Consider the following 24,016-nt stretch of genomic DNA (forward strand, 5'->3'; position numbering starts at 1 on the left):
ATCTCTGGAGAGACCTGAAAGTAGCTGTGGGATATGCATGTACAGTCACTCTGGGAACGACGTCATCAATGCACTTATTGATGAAGCCGGTGACTGATGTGGTATATTCAATTCCATTGGATGAATCTCAGAACATTTTCCAGTCTGTCCTAGAAAAACAGTTCTGTAGCATAGCATCCGCATCATCTGACCACTTCCGTATTGGGCGAGTGACTGATGGTGATACTGTATGATGTTGGTATAGTTGCAAAATTCTGGTAACTTTCCCAGAAATCGAGGTTGCAAGACTTCTGGCGATAGGAGGGAATAATGAGTAAATCCTTCAACTGGGATTTCTACACATTTTACAACCCTAGTTGGAGGGCTAGATAATCAAAACCAAATATGTTTAAAATCAGCAGTTTACAATTTGACTATTCTATCAATGCAAAACATTTAAAAAAAACTTTTAGCAACAAAACAAAAAGGCGAAGAAACATCCTAAATTGTTTAAGATCAGTCATGTCAATCAGTCACATGCTTACTGAGGTGTAGCATACAGTTTTGTCTGAAATTGAATTTTAAGAATGCCCATCTGGTAAGCCTACCATTGGTAAAAACATTTTTTTTTTTTATAAAAAAATAAATAAAGCCCAGACAGGGCCAAAAAAAGATGTCGGCTCATGCTTTTATTTATTTATTTATTTAACCTTTATTTAACCAGGTAGGCAAGTTGAGAACAAGTTCTCATTTACAATTGCGACCTGGCCAAGATAAAGCAAAGCAGTTCGACAACATACAAAAACACAGAGTTACACATGGAGTAAAACAACATACAATCAATGATGCAGTAGAAAAAAAATATATAAAAAAAATTAAAAAATGCTTACTGGGGTGTAGCCTACCATGTCGGCCCACAATGGATTATTTCTTTTTTAACACTAGGCAGGTCAGTTAAGAACAAATTCTTATTTACAATGACAGCCTACCGCGGCCAAACCCTTACGACGCTGGGCCAATTGTGCACCGCCCTATGGGACTCCCAATCACGGCCGGTTGGGACACAGCCACGAATCGAACAAGGGTCTGTAGCGTGCAACGTGTTTACACAGTGGGAAATGAAGAAGTATTTTATTTTTCACTATGATCAGCTTGTCAAAAATTGACAAACTTGAAACCACTGATCATGACAAATGGGGTGAAAACTCCTGGACAACAATCGTGATTGTCCATTCCATATTGTCCATTTTACTTTGACCTGTCTTGTCTGTTAGTTACAGCTATTTTTTTTTATTTGATTGAGTGCCATTTAGGTTAGGCTATTTAATGGGAGAAATCTGCATGAAGTAAAAAGTCTCATTACATTGTCATACATTTTTTCCTCGAACTGAACCGAGCTCTTAGTGCAGGTATCATATTATGGCCACAGAGCGAGAGTTCAGAATTTGCATTCTCTTTAATAACACAGTTATCTAAGACCAACCAAATACAGGAAGAGATCCCACATTACACTCTTTCATGCACTGTACATTTTTACTTCCTCTCTTCAGTAGTTTACCATACTCTTCAAGGCAGACACTGGACCATTTAAACATAGCTATTAACATTGTAAATGGCTAAGTAGCGACATGCAGTTCAACATTAATCAATGGTCTTGACTGTAGCTCTAATGGGGTTAGTGTTACGCTGTGATGAAGAGGAAAACACTAAATAAAGTAGTGAAATGCATAGAAATCCCCCGTAGGTAGCTGTTTTCAATTTGGTTTGCTTTAAGTCTACATAGTCAAAGACATGTTATTAACATGATAAAGAAAACACAAGTCATGTACTTCAGTGTGGCAGAAACTGCAGCTTGTCAAACTTCAAAAGTGAAACGGAACATTTGTATCATAACTGCAGACCTCTGTCCATTTCCTCCCACATGGCAAGGCTAATACTAGAAATCATGTCCTCTATTCTGCCTTGATCAGGTAGGAGTACGCTGCCTCAGAGCTTGCTTGACCTTCTTTGAAATATCTATATAATCATATATATAAAACATACATTTTGATCTGGCTGCAACGCCCTACTAGTTGTTACAGTACTCTGTCCAATATGCTATAAATACAAACAGATGAACATGGCATGGCCTTACAGTGAGAGAGAAGACAACAACCAAGATCTAAGTCAATGCAGTCATTTATCTCTTGTTCTCCATCCTTGAACTCTGTCTAAAACAGAGGAATTAAAATGGAACAATGGAAAGATGTCTAATACTGACATTCCAAAAAACAACTCCAACGCTCCTTTTAGCTGAACAATCACAGTTGACTGTTTTTCCTAAAGCTTTTATTTAAAAACAAATCTAAATAATTTCTCTATAAACAGCAGTTAGGCACATGGACATTACATTGAAGTCTACTTCTCACCCTGACATTTATAGTTACTTCATAAGTCAAGTCATTTGACTAAATGAAAATGGCTATCAGTAATAGGAATGGTAAATACATAGCACCATCTTTGTTGAAATCTTTTTTTATAAAAAAGTTAAAACATCTAAGCCATTATTTGGATGTTACCACTTAGTTTTTATAAAGCAAGCTCAGACAAAATCCTTCTAGCTCTATTTTATACATGCACTTTGGTGAAAACTGTTCAAAAACTTGTTGTATTGATCTTTTGGTGGTTTACAGCAACATAGCGTCTAATTATTTCATCAATACAAACATATTTATCAGCTAAAACAAAGCTTGTCTGAATATCTGACGGAGCAACACAACAATACTATGTACACATATGTAAAAAGTGTTATAAATAGACTTTAAACCATAGATACTATATACAGCTTCAAATTCTGACAGTATTGTTTCATCATGTGTTACCTCTCAGTATGATGCAGACCTGGGTGAAGACGGCTGTGGACCCAGTCAGATAAACCAGTCCTCAAGCTTCTGACCTTACTCTCCTGGGGGAGGGGGGGGGGGGGGGGGATTGTTAATGCTGAGAGCGGGGTGGAGGTTAGGGGACAAGGGTCTTATTCCCGCTTTCTCAAGATGACATAGATGAGTCCGCTGATCAGGGCCAGAGGGAAGGCCACCCAGGCCATGATGTAGGCCCAGCCGAAGGCCTCTGAATCAGGCACCCATTTAGGACTCATCACCGTATAGATCACTGCTCCACTCATCACAAACAGACCTAGAGGAGAGGAAAATATGAGAAGAGAAGGAGGAGAGAATATGAGAAGGGGGAGGAGAGGAGATGAAGGGGAGGGGGTCGAATTCTTAAGATCAAATTCTTGTGTGTCACACCATCATCACAATCTGTAATGCTTCATGTAAGTTGTCCTAGTATGAACCATGTTGGGCAGCAGTAGAGGAGAGGTGAGTAGGGTCCATGCTTCCCAAATGGATTCCCCCAGCCAATTGTTGTGTCACACTGTCATGGTTCCTATTGAACTACAAACATGCCTCTATTAGATTCCTCACTTCCTCATCTAGAGTCCTGGCCCGCTTCCAAGTTACAAGAGAACCCAGCCCTGCCCACTGTAAACTGGCATGACACGGTCTCTGTGTTGATGTTAAATGGTTTGTTGTTCACCCCCTACGTTTCCAGTTTTGACATTCCCACTTGTGAGTGTCTATGCCCACTGGCATTTAATTTCATTTATTTCACCTTCATTTAACCAGGTAGGCCAGTTGAGAACAAGTTCTCATTTACAACTGCGACCTGACCAAGATTAAGCAAAGCAGCGCGACAAAAAACAACAAAGTTACACATGGGATAAAGAAACATACAGTCAATAACAATAGAAGAATCTGTATAGTGTGTGCGCAAATGAAGTAAGGCCGTAAGGCAATAAATAGGCCAATAGTGGCGAAGAAATTTACAATTTAACAATTTACACTGGAGTGATATGTACAGATGAGGATGTGCAAGTAGAAATACTGGTGTGAAAAAATTAGCAGAAAACAAAAACAAATAAGGGGATGAGGTAGGTAGTTGGATGGGCTATTTACAAATGGGCTGTGTTCAGCTGCAGCGATCGGTAAGCTGCTCTGATAGCTGATGCTAACAGGTTAAAGATAGTGAGGGAGATAAGTCTCCAACTTCAGTGATTTTTGGAATTCATTCCAGTCATTGGCAGCAGAGAACTTGAAGGAAAGGCAGCCAAAGAAGGTGTTGGCATTGGGGATGACCAGTGAAATATACCTGCTGGAGAGCGCGCCATGGGTGGGTGTTGCTATGGTGACCAGTGAGCTGAGATAAGACGGAGCTTTACCTAGCAAAGACTTATAGATGACCAGGAGCCAGTGGGTTTGGCGAGGAATATGTTGCGAGGACCAGCCAACGAGAGCATACAGGTCGCAGTGGTGGGTAGTATATGGGGCTTTGGTGACAAAACGGATGGCACTGTGATAGCAAACTGGATGTAGTCTGAGTATGGTGTTGGAGGCCATTTTGTAAATGACATCGCCGAAGTCAAGGATCGGTAGGATAGTCCGTTTTACCAGGGTATGTTTGGCAGCATGAGTGAGAGAGGCTTTGTTGCGAAATAGGAAGCTGATTCTAGATTTAATTTTGGATTGGAGATGCTTAATGTGAGTCTGGAAGGAGAGTTTACAGTTTAGCCAAACTACTAGGTATTTGTAGTTGTCCACATATTCTAAGTCAGAAGCGTCCAGAGTAGTGATGCTAGTCGGGCGGGTGCGGGCAGCGATCGGTTGAAGAGCACGCATTTAGTTTTACTAGCATTTAGGAGCAGTTGGAGGCCACGGATGGAGTGTTGTATGGCGTTGAAGCTCGTTTGGAGGTTTGTTAACACAGTGTCCAAAGAAGGGTATGGTCTACAGTGCCAACCTGGGAGGTTAGAAAGAGCTGCCAATGGTGGACACAATAGACCAGAAGAGGTGGCAGAATACAATAGACCCTATTCAACTGACAGACAATATCACTGCACTGACAGACAACGCAGAAGCTGTTTGTTGCAACACTTTCTGTGAAAGTCCACTCAGGTGCGGAGGGTGCATAGTCTGGATGTTTAGTGAACTGCTGGTGTATTGCTTGAATACAACAAAAAGCTTTAGGACCTATACAGTAAAGCTTTAGGACCCTTTATAAAGTGTAAACTTCTGAATAGGTCTGTTTCAGTTGAGTTTTTCCTGAATGACAGGAATAATGGGAACTTACTGGCGAGGATCTGGAAGACTCCAGTGAGGAAGAAGCGGCCTCCCTTTGGAAGGGTGAAGAGCTGACAGAAGAACAGGAAGAGAGAGATGAAGCTGAAGATGATGGACAGGATCATCAGGGCCTGCACCACCTGGATCCACTCTGCAGGGAAGAGAGAGGGAGCTTGTCAGTCAATTATACATAATATATTTAAGCAATAAGGCCCGAGGGGGGGGGTGTGCATGTCCAACACATCACGGCTAAGGGCTGTTCTTAGGCATAATCCAACGCAGAGCTACAGAGGAACACAGGATACATGGACTATACATGGCTATGCAGTCTATACAGTTGAAGACAGAAGTTTACATACACTTAGGTTGGAGTCATTAAAACTTGTTTTTCAACCATGCCACAAATTTCTTGTTAAAAAACTATAGGTTTTGGCAAATTGGTTAGGACATCTACTTTGTGCATGACAAGTCATTTTTTCCAATAATTGTTTACAGACAAGATTATTTCACTGTACACAATTCCAGTGGGCCGAATTTTACATAGTGTGTGCCTTGTGATGGTGTTCTTCGGCTTGCAAGCCTCCCCTTTTTCCTCAACATAATGGTCACGATGGCCAAACAGTTCTATTTTTTGTTTCATCAGACCAGAGGACATTTCTCCAAAAGTACGATCTTTGTCCCCATGTGCAGTTGCAAACCGTAGTCTGGCTTTTCAATGGCGGTTTTGGAGCAGTGGCTTCTTCCTTGCTGAGCGGCCTTTCAGGTTATGTCGATGTAGGACTCGTTTTACTGTGGATATAGATACTTTTGTACCGGTTTCCTCCAGCATCTTCACAAGATATTTTGCTGTTGTTCTGGGATTGATTTGCACTTTTCACACCAAAGTACGTTCATATCTAGGAGACAGAACGCATCTCCTCCATGAGCGGTACGACGGCTGCATGGTCCCATGGTGTTTATACTTGCGTACTATTGTTTGTACAGATGAACGTGGTACCTTCAGGCGTTTAGAAGTTGCTCCCAAGGATAAACCAGACTTGGAGGGCTACAGTTGTTTTTCCCCTGAGGTCTTGGCTGATTTCTTTTGATTTTCCCCATGATGTCAAGCAAAGAGGCACAGAGTTTGATGGTAGGCCTTGAAATACATCCACAGGTACACCTCCAATTGACTCAAATTATGTCAATTAGCCTATCAGAAGCTTCTAAAGCCATGGCATGACATCATTTTCTGGAATTTTCCAAGCTGTTTAAAAGGCACAGTCAACTTAATGTATGTAAACTTCTGACCCACTGGAATTGTGATACAGTGAATTATAAGTGAAATAATTGTCTGTAAACAATTGTTGGAAAAATGAATTGTGTCATGCAAAGTAGATGTCCTAACCGACTTGCCAAAACTATAGTTTGTTAACAAAAAAAAAAAGTGTGGCGGTGTTGAAAAACAAGTTAATGACTCCAACCTAAGTGTATGTAATCTTCCGACTTCAACTGTATGAATTGGCTATACATGGATATATGCATTAGACTTCACTTTCTATTTACAGCAACATGGTAATCGAATCATGCAGAGTTCGCAACACTAAAGAAATGACTTTGAGAATGGAGATCAGTGAAATGACAGGGAATAAGCCTTGTTTAGTTACCTGGAATACTTAACCCATAAGTCTAAGCCAGGGGAGGGGGTTCTACTAAGCTGTATGGAATTGTTTTAATAAGGTCATACCAAGGATCATTTTGCTATTTGATTTTCAAGACCCCTTGAAGTATCAATTTTTATGATTCAATATTTTTTTTTAAAGCCCATACATACCACTGAATAACATATTCACTACATGGAACATGTAAAGGATCTCGCCCAACAAATATCAAAAGAAAGTTCTCTGAAGTGTCTGTCCTAGATCTGAGAAATATAAGAACAGGAAACATTTATTTATTTTTTACACGTATTTAACCCCTTATTTTTGGCACTATACAGTGTCCATATATACACTTCCATTAACTTTTTCCAACTGGTACCAGGGGACATTCAGATGAATCTTATGGGTATCCTAGAGCAAAACAGAGAGAGTCTCACCTTTGCACAGAGGGGTCATATACATGTGTAGCCCAAACAGACAGAACTTGGCAGACAGGGACTTGTCTGAAGTCGGTACAGCCAATATGCTTGTGGGGGTTGTAGAGAAAAATGAAGAATACCATCGTGTTCGTGAGAGTCTCATTTTTCCATAGAGTTTGTAGGCCAAACCGTTTGGCCGCTACAGATTGTTTTCCGGGCTGTCTCATGGTCTGACAACCACAACTCTAGCTCTGTCACCGTAGATGCAACATCTGTGGATGCGATGATTGAGAAGTATCCAATGCAAAAAACAGATCTCTAGCTTAAAATTACTGATTTTACAGGGATTTTTTGTATTATGCTGATTACATTTCCAAGGGGGTGCGAATGTCATCCACAATAAATGGTACCTAGGTATCCTGGTCCTGAACGCATTGTAGCCTACTCAATAATACAAAGAGGCCCTTAAGCCATTGTATAAGATATTGATGGTCTGGTTACTGTATCTACTGTTCTAAGGCCAGGTTACAACAGCACAGAAAGCCCTGTTAACCCATTATAGTAACCTGAAAATGACAGCCAAGGACTTTGAGCAGTAGCATCGCGTGGGTAAAAAATAAAAATATCACTGGGGGAGCCAAGCCAGAAAAAAAAGCCATATTACAACCGGTGTTGTGATAATTGTGTTGTTTGCTCTATAACCTGTTAGGCCTATATATCACGGAGGCAAAGCATATGAACTAAGGCCGAGACATTAAGACAGTGGCAGAATAAATTCATCCACACCTTTGTTTCATCACAAAACTGGAGAGCAACCTCTGTCCGGTGAAGTCCACAAAGCATATTGCATGTAACATGGCCTACAGCAGTGTCAAGCAAGTTAGTGTATCCAAAAGGGATTTGGACTTGTGGTTTTACATACTTCTCTGTACTGGCCAGTGATTATAACAGCGATTCTGATCCAATCATTAATGTATCCGAAATACTAAACTATTGATTCATAACCACGGAGAGCTACCGCAAGATGCAAAGAAAACAGGCGCTGCCTCCATTAATCCAGCATAATTTCAACATGCTTAGTCTAATACAGTGACAACTAAAAGATATCAAAATCAATTTAGTCCAATCAATGTAAGCTAACTATGAGGCTGTCCATGAAACTGATTTATGAGTGCAAAAATGTTGATTCACCCTACTTGTAGAGAAACGCCAATGCCATCCTCTTTCATGTTGCCTAAACGGTCTATGACTGTCATACAGCACACACTGTTTGTTGTCCTAGGCTACCTGGCTAAAATGCTTGCTCGCTAGCCTAACTTCCTTTCATGTGCAACTAGTTAGCTAGTTAACATTAGCCTTCTACATCTAACTACCTGTTGAACTTCCATCCTCTCAAGCCAGGGGCACAATGTATACATTATTGATTGGATCAGAATTGTTGTTATAATCATTGGCCAGTACAGAGAATTATGTAAAACCACAAGTACAAATCCTTTTTAGCTAGCTAGTCACCGGAGGACAACACAAAATGCAACAATTCAAGTTTTTTTTGTCAATGACGTTTGGCTTCTAAAGTGATGCCATTGCTGTGAAGCCAAATCCACAGTGGCTTCCCTTGACACTTTGGTGCGCCAGAACCATTCACAGCACAGCTGAGATGGGCTACACAGACAGACAGGAGGGCGCTGTTTCGTTCACTTGGATGCTTTCTCCGGCGAGATACATTGTCTCTTGCGATTTGAAGGATATTTATGAAAGAGATGAAATAAATTATTTTGTGTGTTTTTTTCCTTGGTAGATTTTTGTGGAAACCAGGCTTCCCTTGGCATCCATGAATACATGCCACTGACAGATATATCCCCCCACCACTCTGTTAGCGGTACAACCACAGCACTATGTCTGGAATGCCTGGACTTCCACGCAGCTCTATTTCTTGTCAGAGGGTCATGCATGCAGCCTGCATCCACTCTCAGGTTTCCTAAGCCATCTCTCCATCTAGCTCTCCCTCTCCAAAGCCATCTCTCACGTCTCTCTCCCTTTCACTTCATGTTTAGCCGTGTCTGCTGCTGTCACTACCCATGCCACAACATGTTGTTTCTGCTGGAGCTCTACCAAAATATTTACCTCTACAGAGCCAAACAGAAATGTATTATTGGACTACGTGGAAATATATTCTACATCAAGTAACAAATGGAAGTTGCAAAATTAGATTTCAAACATAAAAAAATAAAAAATAAAATACACCTTATGGAACTGTGAAGCAACACAAATGTAGGCACAGACGCATACATGTTCACATGGATCTTGTGTTGTAGATATGTGGTAGTAGAGTAGGGGCCTGAGGGCACACACTTAATTAGTTGTGAAATCTGTTTAGAATGCATTATAAAAAAACATTACATAACTGCCTTCATTTTTTTGGACCCCAGGAACAGTAGCTGCTGCCTTGTCAGGAAATAATGGGGATCCTTAATAAATACAAATACAGACCTGCATGCCCCCATTGGATACTAAGGACACTGGACCATAGTCAAGTAGGAAGATAAGGTTCCAGTATACACCATGCATCCTCCATGTCTCAGTAATCTCTCAGGTACCAAACTTACTGTGCATGCTTGTTTTTAACCAGTATTTCATTTATCACAAATCCAGTGGTTTGAAACACTGATCAGGCTCCTTTAGTATCACTAATTGGTTAAGAAACATGAATGAATGAATGAATGAATGAATGTGGCTCAGACGTAGTCCAGTCCACAAGCAGACACTTTACTAACTTATAACTGTTTGTTCAGTTGACATCCATTTGTAGATTGTTTATACATCTTCCATGATGCACCTGAAGCTTTCCAGGAAACTAATACATCTTGTCATGAGAGGTTTGGGGAAACAACAGGGTTTAATGGAGTCAATGACGTTATCAAAGAGTCTGTCACCCCAGAGCAGAGGTAATAGCCAACAATACTATCAAATCAATCCACCGTATAGCAATACGACAATCTATTTATATCCATGAAAGCTTTACATAAAACCAAATCAACTCACAGTAAGGCTAACGATACGTTCATGTATATGACAATTTATAGGCCTAAACATGATCACATGTTGCACGATACTTTGTTGTTCGGCACTTTGTTTTACATCAAGGTCCTATAAATATATCCTATACGGTTGATAAACAGACATGTTCTCTTCCTTCCGTTCTTCCTGTCTCGTATGAGAAGGCTGTGACATGGGGCATTTCCTGGTGTGAGGTGTGGTCCTTTGGGCCCACAATATCTACCATAATAAGAGTCCCCGTTGTGCTTGTGTGTACGGTTATTTCCATTCTACGCTCCATGGCTATACCCATACAACAAAATGTTATACTGTATATTATATAATTCATACAAAATATACAGACATTTTTCACAAAAAAGTCAAGAGGATAATGAAGAATTGTTCTTAGTTTGTTGAGTCCTGACTATCCTGAGGCACAAGGCCATATCTGCTATGTATGTCATGTTAATGTAATCTTCAGCTGACAGATTGAAGTGCCAGCTTGTGGCTACAGTAGAGATCAGACCAGCTGGTCTCTGTCCATTACATGTAATAACTAACATACAGTAAGAAGTTGATGTGGACATTGCTTAACTGTAATTAGTGATAGAAAACGAAGGACTGGATTCCATTTCAGGGGCAAAGTCAGGTCAAGTGCAAACGGCATGGGCAAAACAAAAACCAATCCCCACATGGAATATAAAAACTTTACTCCTAATAGCAAGATTAAAAATAAAAAGGCCAACCAGTGTGTGTGACCGTCGGTGATGCCTCCATCCCACCCTCATGTTTAGCTCACCCAGTCAAACCCGTTTTACTGATTGCTCAGCAAAGCATTGCAGTAGCCTTTGAACACTACTGATTGGCTGGGTCGGGCTGGGCCCCATGCACGTGAGTAGACTCCACCATCTTCCCTCTACCCCTACCTCCTCACAGAATACACGAGTGAGAGAATCCGCTGCCTGTCTCTCTAACAAAACACACTGGGGCCTGAGTCCGACCCACTCAGTTTAGACATCACCAGGCAGCTAGCTACAGCCTGTTGGGCTTGAGACTACTTTAGTAATGGATCTCGAAGGCAATACATGAAACTACTGAACACAAGTTCAGTAGCATTACATTGCCCTAGAACCATGTTTTAATGGCGTCAGACCGAGGCTCTGTTTCTGTCCTCATGCTCTTAAACCTTAGTGCTGCTTTTGATAACGTCGATCACCACATTCTTTTGGAGAGATTGGAAACCCAAATTGGTCACCACGGACAAGTTCTGGCCTGGTTTAGATCTTATCTGTCAGAAAGATATCAGTTTGCCACTGTAGACGGTTTGTCCTCTGACAAACCAACTGTAAATTTCAGTGTTCGTCAAGGCTCCGTTTTAGAACCACTATTGTTTTCACTATATATTGTACCTCTTGGTGATGTCAATCGGAAACATAATGTTAACTTTCACTGCTATGCAGATGACACACAGCTGTACATTTCGATGAAGCATGGTGAAGTCCCAAAATTGCCCTCCCTGGAAGCCTGTGTTTCAGACATAAGGAAGTGGATGGCGGCAAATGTTCTACTTTAAAACTCAGACAAAACAAGGATGCTAGTTCTAGGTCACAAGACAAAGAGATCTTCTGTTGAACCTGACAATTAATCTTGATGGTTGTAGTCATCTCAAATAAAACTGTGAAGGACCTCTGTGTTACTCTGGACCCTGATCTCTCTTTTGACAAACATATCAAGACTGTTTCAAGGACAGCTTTTTTCCATCTACGTAACATTGCAAAAATAAGAAACTTTCTGTCCAAAAATGAATCCATGCTTTTGTCACTTCTAGATTAGACTACTGCAATGCTCTACTTTCCGGCTACCCGGATAAAACACTAAATAAACTTCAGTTAGTGCTAAATAGGGCTGCTAGAATCTTGACTAGAACCAAAAAATGTGATCATATTACTCAAGTGCTGGCCTCTGTACACTGGCTTCCTGTTAAGGCTAGGGCTGATCAAGGTATTACTGCTAACCTACAAAGCATTAAATGGGCTTGCTCCTACCCATCTTTCCGATTTGGTCCTGCCGTACATACCTACATGTACAGTACAGTCACAAGACGCAGGCCTCATTAGGGTCCCTAGAATTTCTAAGCAAACAGCTGGAGGCAGGGCTTTCTCCTATAGAGCTCAATTTTAATGGAACGGTCTGCCGATCCATGTGAGAGACGCAGACTCAGTCTCAACCTTTAAGTCTTTATTGAAGACTCATCTCTTCAGTAGGTCCTATGATTGAGTGTAGTCTGGCCCAAGAGTGTGAAGGTGAAAGGAAAGGCACTGGAGCAATGAACCGCCCTTGCTGTCTCTGCCTGGCTGGTTCCCCTCTCTACATTGGGATTCTCTGCCTCTAACCCTTTTACAGGGGCTGAGTCACTGGCTTACTGGTGCTCTTCCATGGCGTCCCTAGGAGGGGTGCTTCACTTGAGTGGATTGAGTAACTGACGTGATCTTCCTGTCCGGGTTGGTGCCCCCCCCCCAGGGGTCGTGCCCTGGGATAGATCGTCGTGGGCTATACTCAGCCTTGTCTCAGGATCGTAAGTGTGTGGTTGAAGATATCCCTCTAGTGGTGTGGGGCCTGTGCTTTGGCAAAGTGGGAGGGGTTATATCCTGCCTGTTTGGCCCTGTCCTGGTATTATTGGACGTGACCAGTGTCTCCCGACCCCTCCTGTCTCAGCCTCCAGTATTTATGCTACAATAGTTTGTGTGTCGGGGGGGGGGCTAGGGTCAGTCTGTTATATCTGGAGTATTTCTCCAGTCTTATCAGGTGTCCTGTGTGAATTGAAGTATGCTCTCTCTAATTATCTCTCTCTCTCCCTCCGAGACCTGAGCCCTAGGACCATGCCTCAGGACTACCTGGCCTGATGACTCCTTGCTGTCCCCAGTCCACCTGGTCATGCTGCTGCTCTGGCTTAAGAACTGTTCGGCCTACGGCTGTGGAACCATGACCTGTTCACCGGACGTGCGACCTTGTCCCAGACCTGCTGTTTCCCACTCTCTAGATACAGCAAGAGCGGTAGAGACACTCAATGATTGGCTATGAAAAGCCAACTGACATTTACTCCTGAGGTGCTGACCTGTTGCACCCTCTACAACCACTGTGATTATTATTTTTGACCCCACTGGTCATCTATGAACATTTGAACATCTTGGCCATGTTCTGTTATAATCTCCACCTGGCACAGCCAGAAGAGGACTAGCCACCCCTCAAGCCTGGGTCCTCTCTAGGGAGTTTTTCATAGCCACCGTGCTTCTACACCTGCACCTGTTTTAGACTGAGTTTCAATACAGTACTTTGTGACATCAGCTGATGTAAGAAGGGCTTTATAAATGAATGTGATTGATTGATGTTTCTGCTAATTGTAAGATAGAAGTTATGATATGGATATGCAGTAGACTAATTTAATATGGTACTGTTTCTTGTTGCAGTGTTTCCCTCCAACCCCTGTTGACTCTGTCTGAATCTGTCTCAGACATAAAACACACAGCTGTTAGGTCTCTGGTTTTGTTAATGATCTCGCTGTATACAGGATCTGATACATGGGTGTGACCAGAGCTGTCAGCACACCGTGTTCTGTATGGGGTTGTCCAAGGCCTCCCTGTCTGCTGCACACTCACACATAAAATCATGCTCAGATCTAACACTTTAAAATACCATAAAAAAGACCCATACATGCCTGAATATGGACGTCACATGACTATTTATACAAAGTTTCACATTCTCACCCCTAGATGGCAGTAGGGTCTCATTGGAGCCTGATTCCCATTAGGGGCATGGTTAACAGGAGTGTGAGTGGGCTTTCAGGGCCTAAACCAGTTATTGTTAATCCCACTTCAAGTCATCCCACGTTTTACTGTCTAGGATCTTAGTCAACCAACAGTGCTTAACTTATTCTCAAGACACAAGCAAATCTCAACCAGTTTGGTGTCAAAAGCACTAATATTCAGAATACCCAATTTATAGGATCTACAAATAGATATCTACAGTATATCCTTCAAAATAAGTTCACTATTGGACAATAGGAGGCATCATCAGCATCATGAGATGACTTTCTGAAAGAAACCTAGCCACTGCAGCAGATGTACAGTCAGTCTTTACTGTATTTTACCTCCAGTGTTGGCCAGGTCACAGTGGTATCCTCCATTGGTTGTAGAGCAGTTATTCCAGAGGTCTGAGCTGCTAGTGGACCCTGTCGTCCAGGCCTAGAGGATAAACAACACAGAGCTGCTATTAACGAGAACACTGCCTAATAGAAAGCCTTACACATATCAGAGATGTCAATGCTTTAAAACTCTTCTTTTTTTTTACTGTTTTGATTCATTTTCATAAATGAGAACCAATTATTGATAATGAGCTTTACTTACGCTGACAATTGTTGACACAAATAGGAGGACTAGGGCTGCAATGTGCAGGAGGACGATTCCCAGTAGTAGGAGCAGCATCTTGTCAGAAGGAGCTAAATGACAAAAGAAAGAGGCGCAGTCAGTTTCTGAAGGTCTCGCTCCAGTTCTGTGGGACATGGGTGTGTCACTGCAGGATTTTCAATACCCTGCTTTCAACACAGAACAGCGCCTTCTCTGAAACTTGATCTGCACAGTGGAATGGCTATTGGAGAGAGGAGTTCTAAAAGGAGAAAGTGTTTATATCCAGCTGATATTCAACTTGTAATACACATGAAGTAAAGTTTAGCTGAACATTTTGTTCATGTTTAAAATGTAAGTCACTTATGTATGTCCACTAGAAATGAACAAGTGTATACCTACAATATTTTTTGTGTAGCATGGCATTAATCACACCCTTAGTAAGTTTCCCTGCTTTCCTTTATGAGAAAAATAATTTAAAAAGGCAGGTTGTTGTTTCCTCCATGTAGCATGATAAACAAATCAATCTAGGTTAGAACAGGCCACTTTTCACACAGCACCGCAGATCCAGTTGGAACTAAAACATGTTGTAATGACAATTGTAATGAGGAAAGCCCGCTTCGTTTTGGAGTTCCGTTCGTGCCATATATTCCATGCGCATGTGATTATTTAATCTACCGAAAAAGTTCACAGTTGGAAGCAAAGACAACTTACTTAGTGCGACTGCAGAGTGACTATAATTCCACAAAAATCGTTTTCCGACGAAAAGCGCGCAAAGCAAGTTTCCCCGAGTCCAACAACTGTTCCAATTTCTTCTGAATAGATTGATATGAAGGGCAGCGCTGCAGTTATAAAGTATCTCATTATGGAAGAACAACGCCCATCGGTGCGTCGCTACGTCAGGGAGTGCCCCTCTGTGATAGGATTTCCGATACATCGTTTGGAAGTCAAGTACATAATTACACAGCAGGAAAGCAGTCTGGAAGTTACTCACTCACTGTGCTTGGAAGTTATTTCATGACACATTGTTTGCTTGGATACATGGATACCATGAACACATAACGACCTTTTGTCGTCGAGGATAATGTATTATTAATATCTCTCTGGATGGAATTCCTTAGAATAATTTCACCTAAATGTTATGGAACTATCATTTAAATGTATATAGTTCACGCACATGATTAAATTGATAACTCCAGTCAATAATGATATGTGATATATTGAATAGGCTTAAATCAAATCCAAATGTTAACACTGATGAGCTACATAGATATATATTTTTAATGTCAAATATTAGTTATTGTTGGCCTTTGAACTTTATTACAACTTTGATACACCTCATCATTTATCTCATGTTGAAATTGAGAGAGGTCGGGTGGATGTAACCTAGCTTACTGTACAGTACAGTGAGGTATGTTGGAAGTGCTCCAAAGTGATTAAATACTGGGAAATGAGGCACACAAACATTGTTGGTTCCCAGAATGGGAACAAGCCTCTCTCTCGCTGCTAGCCCACAGTGTGGTCCGCTCTGTGATTGACTCACCCCATCACACAGCATGGGTGAAAGTGTGGACGAGTGGGTATGACCCAGCCGTACCGCAGAGCCTGTGAGATGTAGGCCTGCTGGAGAGGAGAGATGGGGCAGGGATAGCCCCAGATCCTATCTTCTGTTTGACATGACTCATTCAACTGGGAGCCCATAGGGCTCTGGTCAAAAGTAGTGCACGATGTAGGAATTAGGTTGCCATTTGAGATACAGGCAGGATCTGGGGTTATCCTCTGTTTGACATGAATCATTCAGCTTGGAGCAGGGAGTGTGTTCTAACCTCCGTAGGCATGGATTCTACTCCTCTGTGTACAGGGAAGGTTACAGGTGCAGATACTGATAACAGGGTAATAAAGTAATGGGTGTTGCAATGATCGGAATTCAGAGAGCCTCATTTTGGTGTGAAGAGCAGTGGGGAGTCAAAACAAAACTTTAGCAGCCTTATTCCTGTACACAGATTACACTCAATTCCCTGGACTGGAGATTCTCCATTCAGGAGGAGATTCTCCATTCAGCAGGAGTAGAAACCGGACTAAAACCTCTCTCTAAAACAACCAGTAGCACACTACAGCACTGAGACCTACTGGATGCTGCTTCACCCTGAGTGACAGGCTGAATTCTGCAGTCATGTGAAATACATATTCTAGAAATTCTACCGTGTAAGGGTCTTTGTGGTCCAGATTAGACTGATAAAATATACACACTTCAGCACTCAATGGTCAGTCATTAGGCCTATAAGGAAGACGACACCACACAGTGTTTTAGCCCTGAATACAGAGTGTGTGTTGGGTGGACGTCATACATATAGCATGTGACAGACAGACACGTAATACACACTCAGTAGGTTTGTAGAGCAGCTCTACACACACACACACACACACACACACACACACACACACACACACACACACACACACACACACACACACACACACACACACACACACAGTGATATGGAGACATCATACTGCCCCAGAGGAGCCAAGGAGTGGTAGTCTGGTCCCAGATCAGTTTATTCAGCATATCAATGCCTTGCCAAACAGCACACATATCTGGGACCAGGATAATAGAATAGCTCACTACTGCCTGAAATGAAAAGCTGCTTAGCGCACCCTTCTAGCCCCATATATGCTAATGTTTGTAAAAGACTGACAAGAGTTAGTGTGTGGGTGGGTGGATGTGCCAACCGCTTGGGAGTGTTACATTACCCCATTTGTTTAACAGAGGCCCAGAGCCAACCCAGCTGGGAGACAGTTAACAAGTCAGGAGCTGATCAAAGTCTAGCATTGCGTCTCTGTCACAAACTAGCTCACAGTGATTGATCTACAGGTAACTGCCAAAATAAAGGAAACACCAACATAAAGTTTCTTAATAGGGCGTTGGGCCAGAACTTCTTCAATGCACCTTGGCATATAGTGCGTTATTGACGGACATTGAAGCAGTAGGTTCCAGACTTACAGTTGGTTATTGATGGACAGTGAAGCAGTGGGGTTCCAGACTTACAGTGGGTTATTGATGGACAGTGAAGCAGTAGGTTCCAGACCTAGAGAGGGTTATTGATGGACAGTGAAGCAGTAGGTTCCAGGTAGGATTCCTTCCTTGGAGGTCAGGAGTAAGGGACAAATGGTAACTACTGAGAACGTTGCTACTGATCAGGCGAGGGTTAGGTTGCTTGTTAGGTTACTCCCTACGTCCTGGGATGGCATCAGAGTGTGAAGTGCTCCTCTCTGTTGGACCTTAATAGTTAGTTAAACAGCTTCCGTCCCACCATCACCGTACCACCACCTCCCCTGGCCCCAATCTGCCCCTCTCCTCCGTCTCTCTGAAACAGCCCAGATGAGTCACAATGGACCGCTAAGGCCTGCCCAGCTATTTAAAGAGATAGAGATGCAGTCTCTCTCAAACGTACACCCACTTACAGGAAAAGTTCTAGGCACATGGTGTGTGTTAGGGTACAATGGCACACAGAAGAATCTGTGGCACATTTTGTGAGTATTTGTGTGTGTGTTTGAGGGTGTTGGGTGAATATTGTGTGGTCTGAGAAACATAATGTGTTGAATCTACTAGTTTAAAATCTCTGAGCTCTAGTCTGGAGGTCTCGTTGTCAGGTTTACATTACCTCCTGGTAGTCCTGTCATCAGGCTAACATTACCTCCTGGTAGTCTGATCATCAAGTTTACGTTACCTCCAGGTAGTCTGGTCATCAGGTTTACATTACATCCAGGTAGTCTGTTCATCAGGTTTACATTGCCTCCGGTGTGGTCATCGAGTTTACATTACCTCCTGGTAGTCTGGTCATCAGGTTTACATTACCTACTGGTAGTCTGGTCATCAGGTTTACATTACCTCCAGGTAGTCTGGTCATCAGGTTTACATTACCTCCAGGTAGTCTGGTCATCAGGTTTACATTACCTCCTCAGACAAACAAAGCACGAGGTGATAGTACTCATTTCATTTCATGCATTTAAAAAAAAATACATTTGTACTGGTCCCCCGTGGGAATCGAACCCACAACACTGGTGTTGCACACACCATGCTGGCGTTGCAAACACCATGCTCTACCAACTGAGCCACAGGGAAGACTTTTGACCAGTGTAGTCTACTATATAGGGAATAGAGTGCCATTTCGGACACAGCCACTGAAATATGCTCATTTGTGACTCGGTTTTATATGAAAATACCATTGACCTACAGAATCATTATCCTGTAAATTATATCAACACCCTGGAGGTGAGGGTTGTGGCATAAAGCTATGTCTTTCTATTAGGATACAGTGGTAACTATAGCAACTCTAGAGAGATGAGGTGTTTGTGCTTCTTATGAAGATAATCTGATAATCTGAGATCAGAATCAGTTTGCGGTGGTGTGAGGAACTGCTGTGCTCTCCTCGCCTGACTGTCTATTTTCTCCTTCTTCCCGCTTTTCCTCATCTTCCTCTAACTACCACACTTCCTGTTGTCTCCTTAGAGACAGAAATCTAAATAAACAACAGTGAATTAAAAGAAATGCAGAGCAGAATTCTCGAATCATCCCACGCTATGATTCAGCAGGAAAGAGCACAGTCTGCTAACTCTGTTCCCCGTCACCCCTTCACCCCACCCACCAACAACAGATCAATCATATAGATCGTCCAGGCATTCCTCTCAATTTCACTGTGTAATCTTCAGACTCAAGGCTCCATGAGTTGGCCATCTCTCTTTAACCCAGTGTGATTCAAAATGTTGCTAAAGACCCCTGAAAGTCAGTTTGCAGTTACACATCTTATCATACCACTTTGTTTGATGAAACTGAGTAATGTGGGGTATTTACCACCACAGAACGAAGCTGGCACTAAGACCGCTCTCAACCAACTCTATAAGGCCATAAGCAAAGAAGAAAATGCTCACCCAGAAGCGGCGCTCCTAGTGGCTGGGGACTTTAATGCAGGCAAACTTAAATCAGTTTTACCAAATTTTTACCAGCATGTCACATGTACAACCAGAGAATAAAAATCCTAGGCCACCTCTACTCCACACACAGAGATGCATACAAAGCTCTCCCCACCTTCCATTTGGCAAATCTGACCATAATTCTATCCTCCTGATTCCTGCTTACAAGCAAAAACTAAAGCAGGAAGTATCAGTGACTCGCTCAATAAGGAACTGGTCAGATGACGCGGATGCTACACTACAGGACTGTTTGGCTTGCACAGACTGGAATATGTTCCGGGATTCATCCAATGGCACTGAGGAGTACACCACCTCAGTCATTGGCTTCATCCCCACAGTGACTGTACGTACATATCCCAAAAAGAAGCCATGGAGTACAGGCAACATCCGCATCGAGCTAAAGGCCAGAGCTGCTGCTTTCAAGGAGTCGGAGACTAATCTGGACGCTTATAAGAAATCCCGCTATGACCTCAGACGAACCATCAAACAAGCAAAGCGTCAATACAGAATTAAGATTGAATCCTACCACACCAGCTCTGATGCTCATCGGATGTGGCAGGGCTTGAAAACTTTTACGGATTACAAAGGGAAATCCAGATGAGGGCTGCCCAGTGATGCGAGCCTACCAGATGAGCTAAATGCCTTTTATGCTCGCTTCGAGGCAAGCAAAACCGAAGCATGCACGAGAGCACTAGCTGTTCTGGATGACTGTGTGATAACACTCTCGGTAGCCGATGTGAACAAAACCTTTATTAAATAAATCAACATTCACTAAGCCGCTGGGCCTGACGGATTACCAAGACATGTACTTAAAGCATGCACTGACCATCTGTCAAGTGTCCTCACTGACATTTTCAACCTCTCCCTGACCAAGTCTGTAATACCTACATGTTTCAAGCAGACCACCATAGTCCCTGTGCCCAAGGAAGCGAAGGTAACCTGCCTAAATGATTACCGCCCAGTGGCTCTCATGTCGGTAGCCATGAAGTGCATTGAAAGGCTGGTCATGGCTCAAATCAACAGCACCCTCCCGGAAACCCTAGACCCACTCCAATTCGTATACCGAAGCAACAGATCCACAGATGACGCAATCTCAATCTTACTCCACACTGCCCTTTCTCACCTGGACAAAAGGAACGCCTATGTGCGAATGCTGTTCATTGAATACAGCTCAGCGTTCAACACCATAGTACCCAAGCAGCTCATCACTAAGATAAGTACTCTGGGACTAAACACCTCCCTCTGCAACTGGATCCTGGACTTCCTGACTGGCTGCCTCCAAGTGGTAAGAGTAGGCAACAACACGTCTACCACACTGATCCTTAACACTGGGGCCCCTCAGGGGTGATTACTTAATCCCTCCTGTATTCCCCGTGGCCAAACACGACTCCAACACCATCATTAAGTTTGCTGACGACACAACAGTGGTAGGCCTGAACACCGACAACGATGAGACGGCCTATAGGGTGGAGGTCAGAGAACTGGCAGTGTAGTGCCAGGACAACAACCTCTCCCTCAATGTGAGCAAGACTAAGGAGCTGATCATGGACAACAGGAAAAGGCGGGCCGAATAGGCTCCCATTACCATCGACGGGGCTGTAGTGGAGCGAGAGTTTCAAGTTCTTTGGTGTCCACATCACCAACGAACTATGATGGTCCTAACATACCAAGACAGTCATGAAGGTGGCAGGAAAAAACCTTTTCCCCCTCAGGAGACTGAAAAGATTTGGCATGGGTCCCCAGATCCTAAAAAGGTTCTACAGTTTCACCATTGAGAGCATCCTGACCGGTTGCATCACCGCCTTGTAAGGCAACTGCTCAGCATCTGATCGTAAGGTGCTACAGAGGGTAGGGTGAACGGCCCAGTACATCACTGGGGCCAAGCTTCCTGCCATCCAGGACCTATATAATAGGCGGTGTCAGAGGAAAGTCCATAAAATTGTCAGAGACTCTAGTCACCCAAGTAATAGACTGGTTTCTCTGCTACCACACGACAAGCGGTACTGGAGCACCAAGTCCAGGACCAAAAGGCTTCTCAACAGCTTCTACCCCCAAGCCACAAGACTGCTGAACAATTAATACAATCGCCACCGGACAATTTACATTGACACCCCCCTTACTTTTGTACGATACACTGCTGCTACTCGCTTTTTATTATCTATGCATAGTCACTTCACCCCCACCTACATGTACAAATCACCTCAACTAACCTGTACTCCAGCACACTGACTCGGTACCGTTGCCCCCTGTATCTAGCCTCGTTATTGTTATTCTTATTGTGTTACATTTTATTTTTACATTTTATTTTAGTCTACTTTGTAAATATTTTCTTAACTCTTCTTGAACTACACTGTTGGTTAAGGGCATGTGACAAATACAGTTTGATTTGATTAGTAATGCATTAGGCGTAAATAATTGCGCTAATGTCAGTTATGATAGGAAACCATTCATAGAAATACATCTTATCTTGGCTGCCTCAAGCTTCCTCTCTCTTCACTCTAACGGTCAGGATTGCACAACCGCAGTAACTGATGTTGGGCCGCTTTCTTTCTTCTCATTACCAAAAGAGAAAGCTGATATTTCTCCACGAGAACTAGGATTAATACGAAACTATCAAAAATAAATGTATTACATAATCCCCAGGACAGAGATACATTTCAACTCTTCCTATTATTTCATGAAACAAGTCATGCTAAATACTTATTAGGGTTCGACTTCTCACCATCGCACAGTTATGGTAGTAACAATCCACTACTACTCTATTCTCACCATCACACTCCTTCCCCTTCTCATTGTCATAATGTACACTAGCCTAGTATTAGTGGTGAGACGAATATCTGACTAGACAGAGAAGAAGAGATTGGCCAGGGAACAAGTCCCCTGACAAGACAGAGAAGAAGAGATTGGCCAGGGACCAAGTGCCCTGACAATATAGAGAAGAAGATATTGGCCAGAGACGAAGTCCCCTGAGAAAACAATTGTTTCCATGGATGTTAGGGTTCACTGTTAGGGTTCACTTTTAGGGTTCACTGTTAAAAGACCAGTCTGTTGTTTAGCATGACGTGGAAACTGGACACAGCTAGTTTGTGCTGGCATCCTCCCGCAGGCCTTTGTACCAGCTGTGGCAGATTTGGTGCTATTTGGACCTGGTAGTACTATGGGATCAGAGATGAGCTAATCTCAGTTACTCACAACTAAAATGTTGTGTAATTTGTCTGTCCAGAAGAGTTTGGAGATGGTTTTATGTTACACTCATTGAATATTGTGCATCACTGTCATAATGTTGTGATATGACACTGATATGACAATGTTGTGATATAGAACACCACCTTGGATTTGTTTGTGAAATAAGCTGGTAACATTATCATAACCAGAATCATACTTGGATTCATTCAGAGGTATTGCCCTATGATGTCATGTAATATCATTGCATTTTCTAGTATGTTTTTCAACTGACTGATCTATACACATAGATTTGATTAAAATAGTGTCATTGCCTAAGGAAAATTCCTTGAATGTGGACAGTAAGGAGTGTAAATGAAAGTGAAAAATGTATAGTAATGCATTAATATCGATAGAGTTCAATAATATCAACAAGTAAATTGTTTAGTTTAACTAGACTCACATATGGAAAATCTAATTTCAGAAAAAAACCTATAAATAATAATTATATACAGTGGCTTGCGAAAGTATTCACCCCCCTTTGTTCATATATTTTTGCCTTACTACCTGGAATTAAAAAATAGTTTTGGGGGGGTTTGTATAATTTGAATTACACAATATGATTACCAATTTGAAGATGCAAAATTATACTTTTTTTGTGAAACCAACAAAAAATAAGACAAAAAAGCAGAAAACTTGAGCGTGCATAACTATTCAACCCCACAAAGTCAATACTTTATAGAAGCACCTTTTGCAGCAATTACAGCTGCAAGTCTCTTGGGGTATGTCTCTATAAGCTTGGCACATCTAGCATCTAACATCTCCGTCCCAGTCTCAAATCTCTGGAAGACAGAAACAAGTTTCCCTCAAGAATTTCCCTGTATTTAGCACCATCCATCATTCCTTCAATTCTGACCAGTTTCCCAGTCCCTGCTGATGAAAAACATCCCCACAGCATGATGCTGCCACCACCACCATGCTTCACTGTGAGGATGGAATTCTCGGGGTGATGAGAGGTGTTGGGTTTGCGGCAGACATAGCGTTTTCCTTGATGGCTAAAATGCTACATTTTAGTCTCATCTGACCAGAGTACCTTCTTCCATATGTTTGGGGAGTCTCCCACATGCCTTTTGGCGAACACCAAATGTGTTTTCTTATTTTTTTGTTTAAGCAATGGCTTTTTTTCTGGCCACACTTCCATAACGCCCAGGTCTGTGGAGTGTACGGCTTAAAGTGGTCCTATGGACAGATAC

The 24,016-nt window shown here is 42.4% G+C and overlaps 1 protein-coding gene across 1 annotated transcript; it reads right to left on the reverse strand.

The window, feature by feature from the left end:
* Window positions 1-1,416: 1,416 nt before the first annotated feature.
* On the reverse strand, window positions 1,417-15,607 carry LOC106610551 (peripheral myelin protein 22). Its single transcript, XM_014209941.2, has 5 exons — window positions 15,342-15,607; window positions 14,631-14,722; window positions 14,375-14,468; window positions 5,146-5,286; window positions 1,417-3,153 (listed from the first exon to the last, which is right to left on the reverse strand). Exons 1-5 carry the CDS (start codon window positions 15,562-15,564, stop codon window positions 2,993-2,995), a joined length of 711 nt encoding a protein of 236 aa, XP_014065416.2. The 5' UTR covers window positions 15,565-15,607; the 3' UTR covers window positions 1,417-2,992.
* Between the last annotated feature and the right edge of the window lie 8,409 nt (window positions 15,608-24,016).

This window comes from Salmo salar, chromosome ssa01 (genome assembly GCF_905237065.1).
Source record: "Salmo salar chromosome ssa01, Ssal_v3.1, whole genome shotgun sequence".
Lineage (NCBI taxonomy): Eukaryota > Metazoa > Chordata > Actinopteri > Salmoniformes > Salmonidae > Salmo > Salmo salar.

Excerpts from the sequence above, each read along its gene's own strand:
- LOC106610551 (XM_014209941.2), bottom strand. The coding sequence starts at position 15,564 with ATGTATCGGAAATCCTATCACAGAGGGGCACTCCCTGACGTAGCGACG. Across the intron at positions 14,469-14,630 it reads TTGTGTCAACAATTGTCAGC|GCCTGGACGACAGGGTCCAC; the intron begins GTAAGTAAAGCT and ends TTTATCCTCTAG. Across the intron at positions 3,154-5,145 it reads AGTCTTCCAGATCCTCGCCA|GTCTGTTTGTGATGAGTGGA; the intron begins GTAAGTTCCCAT and ends CCTCTCCTCTAG.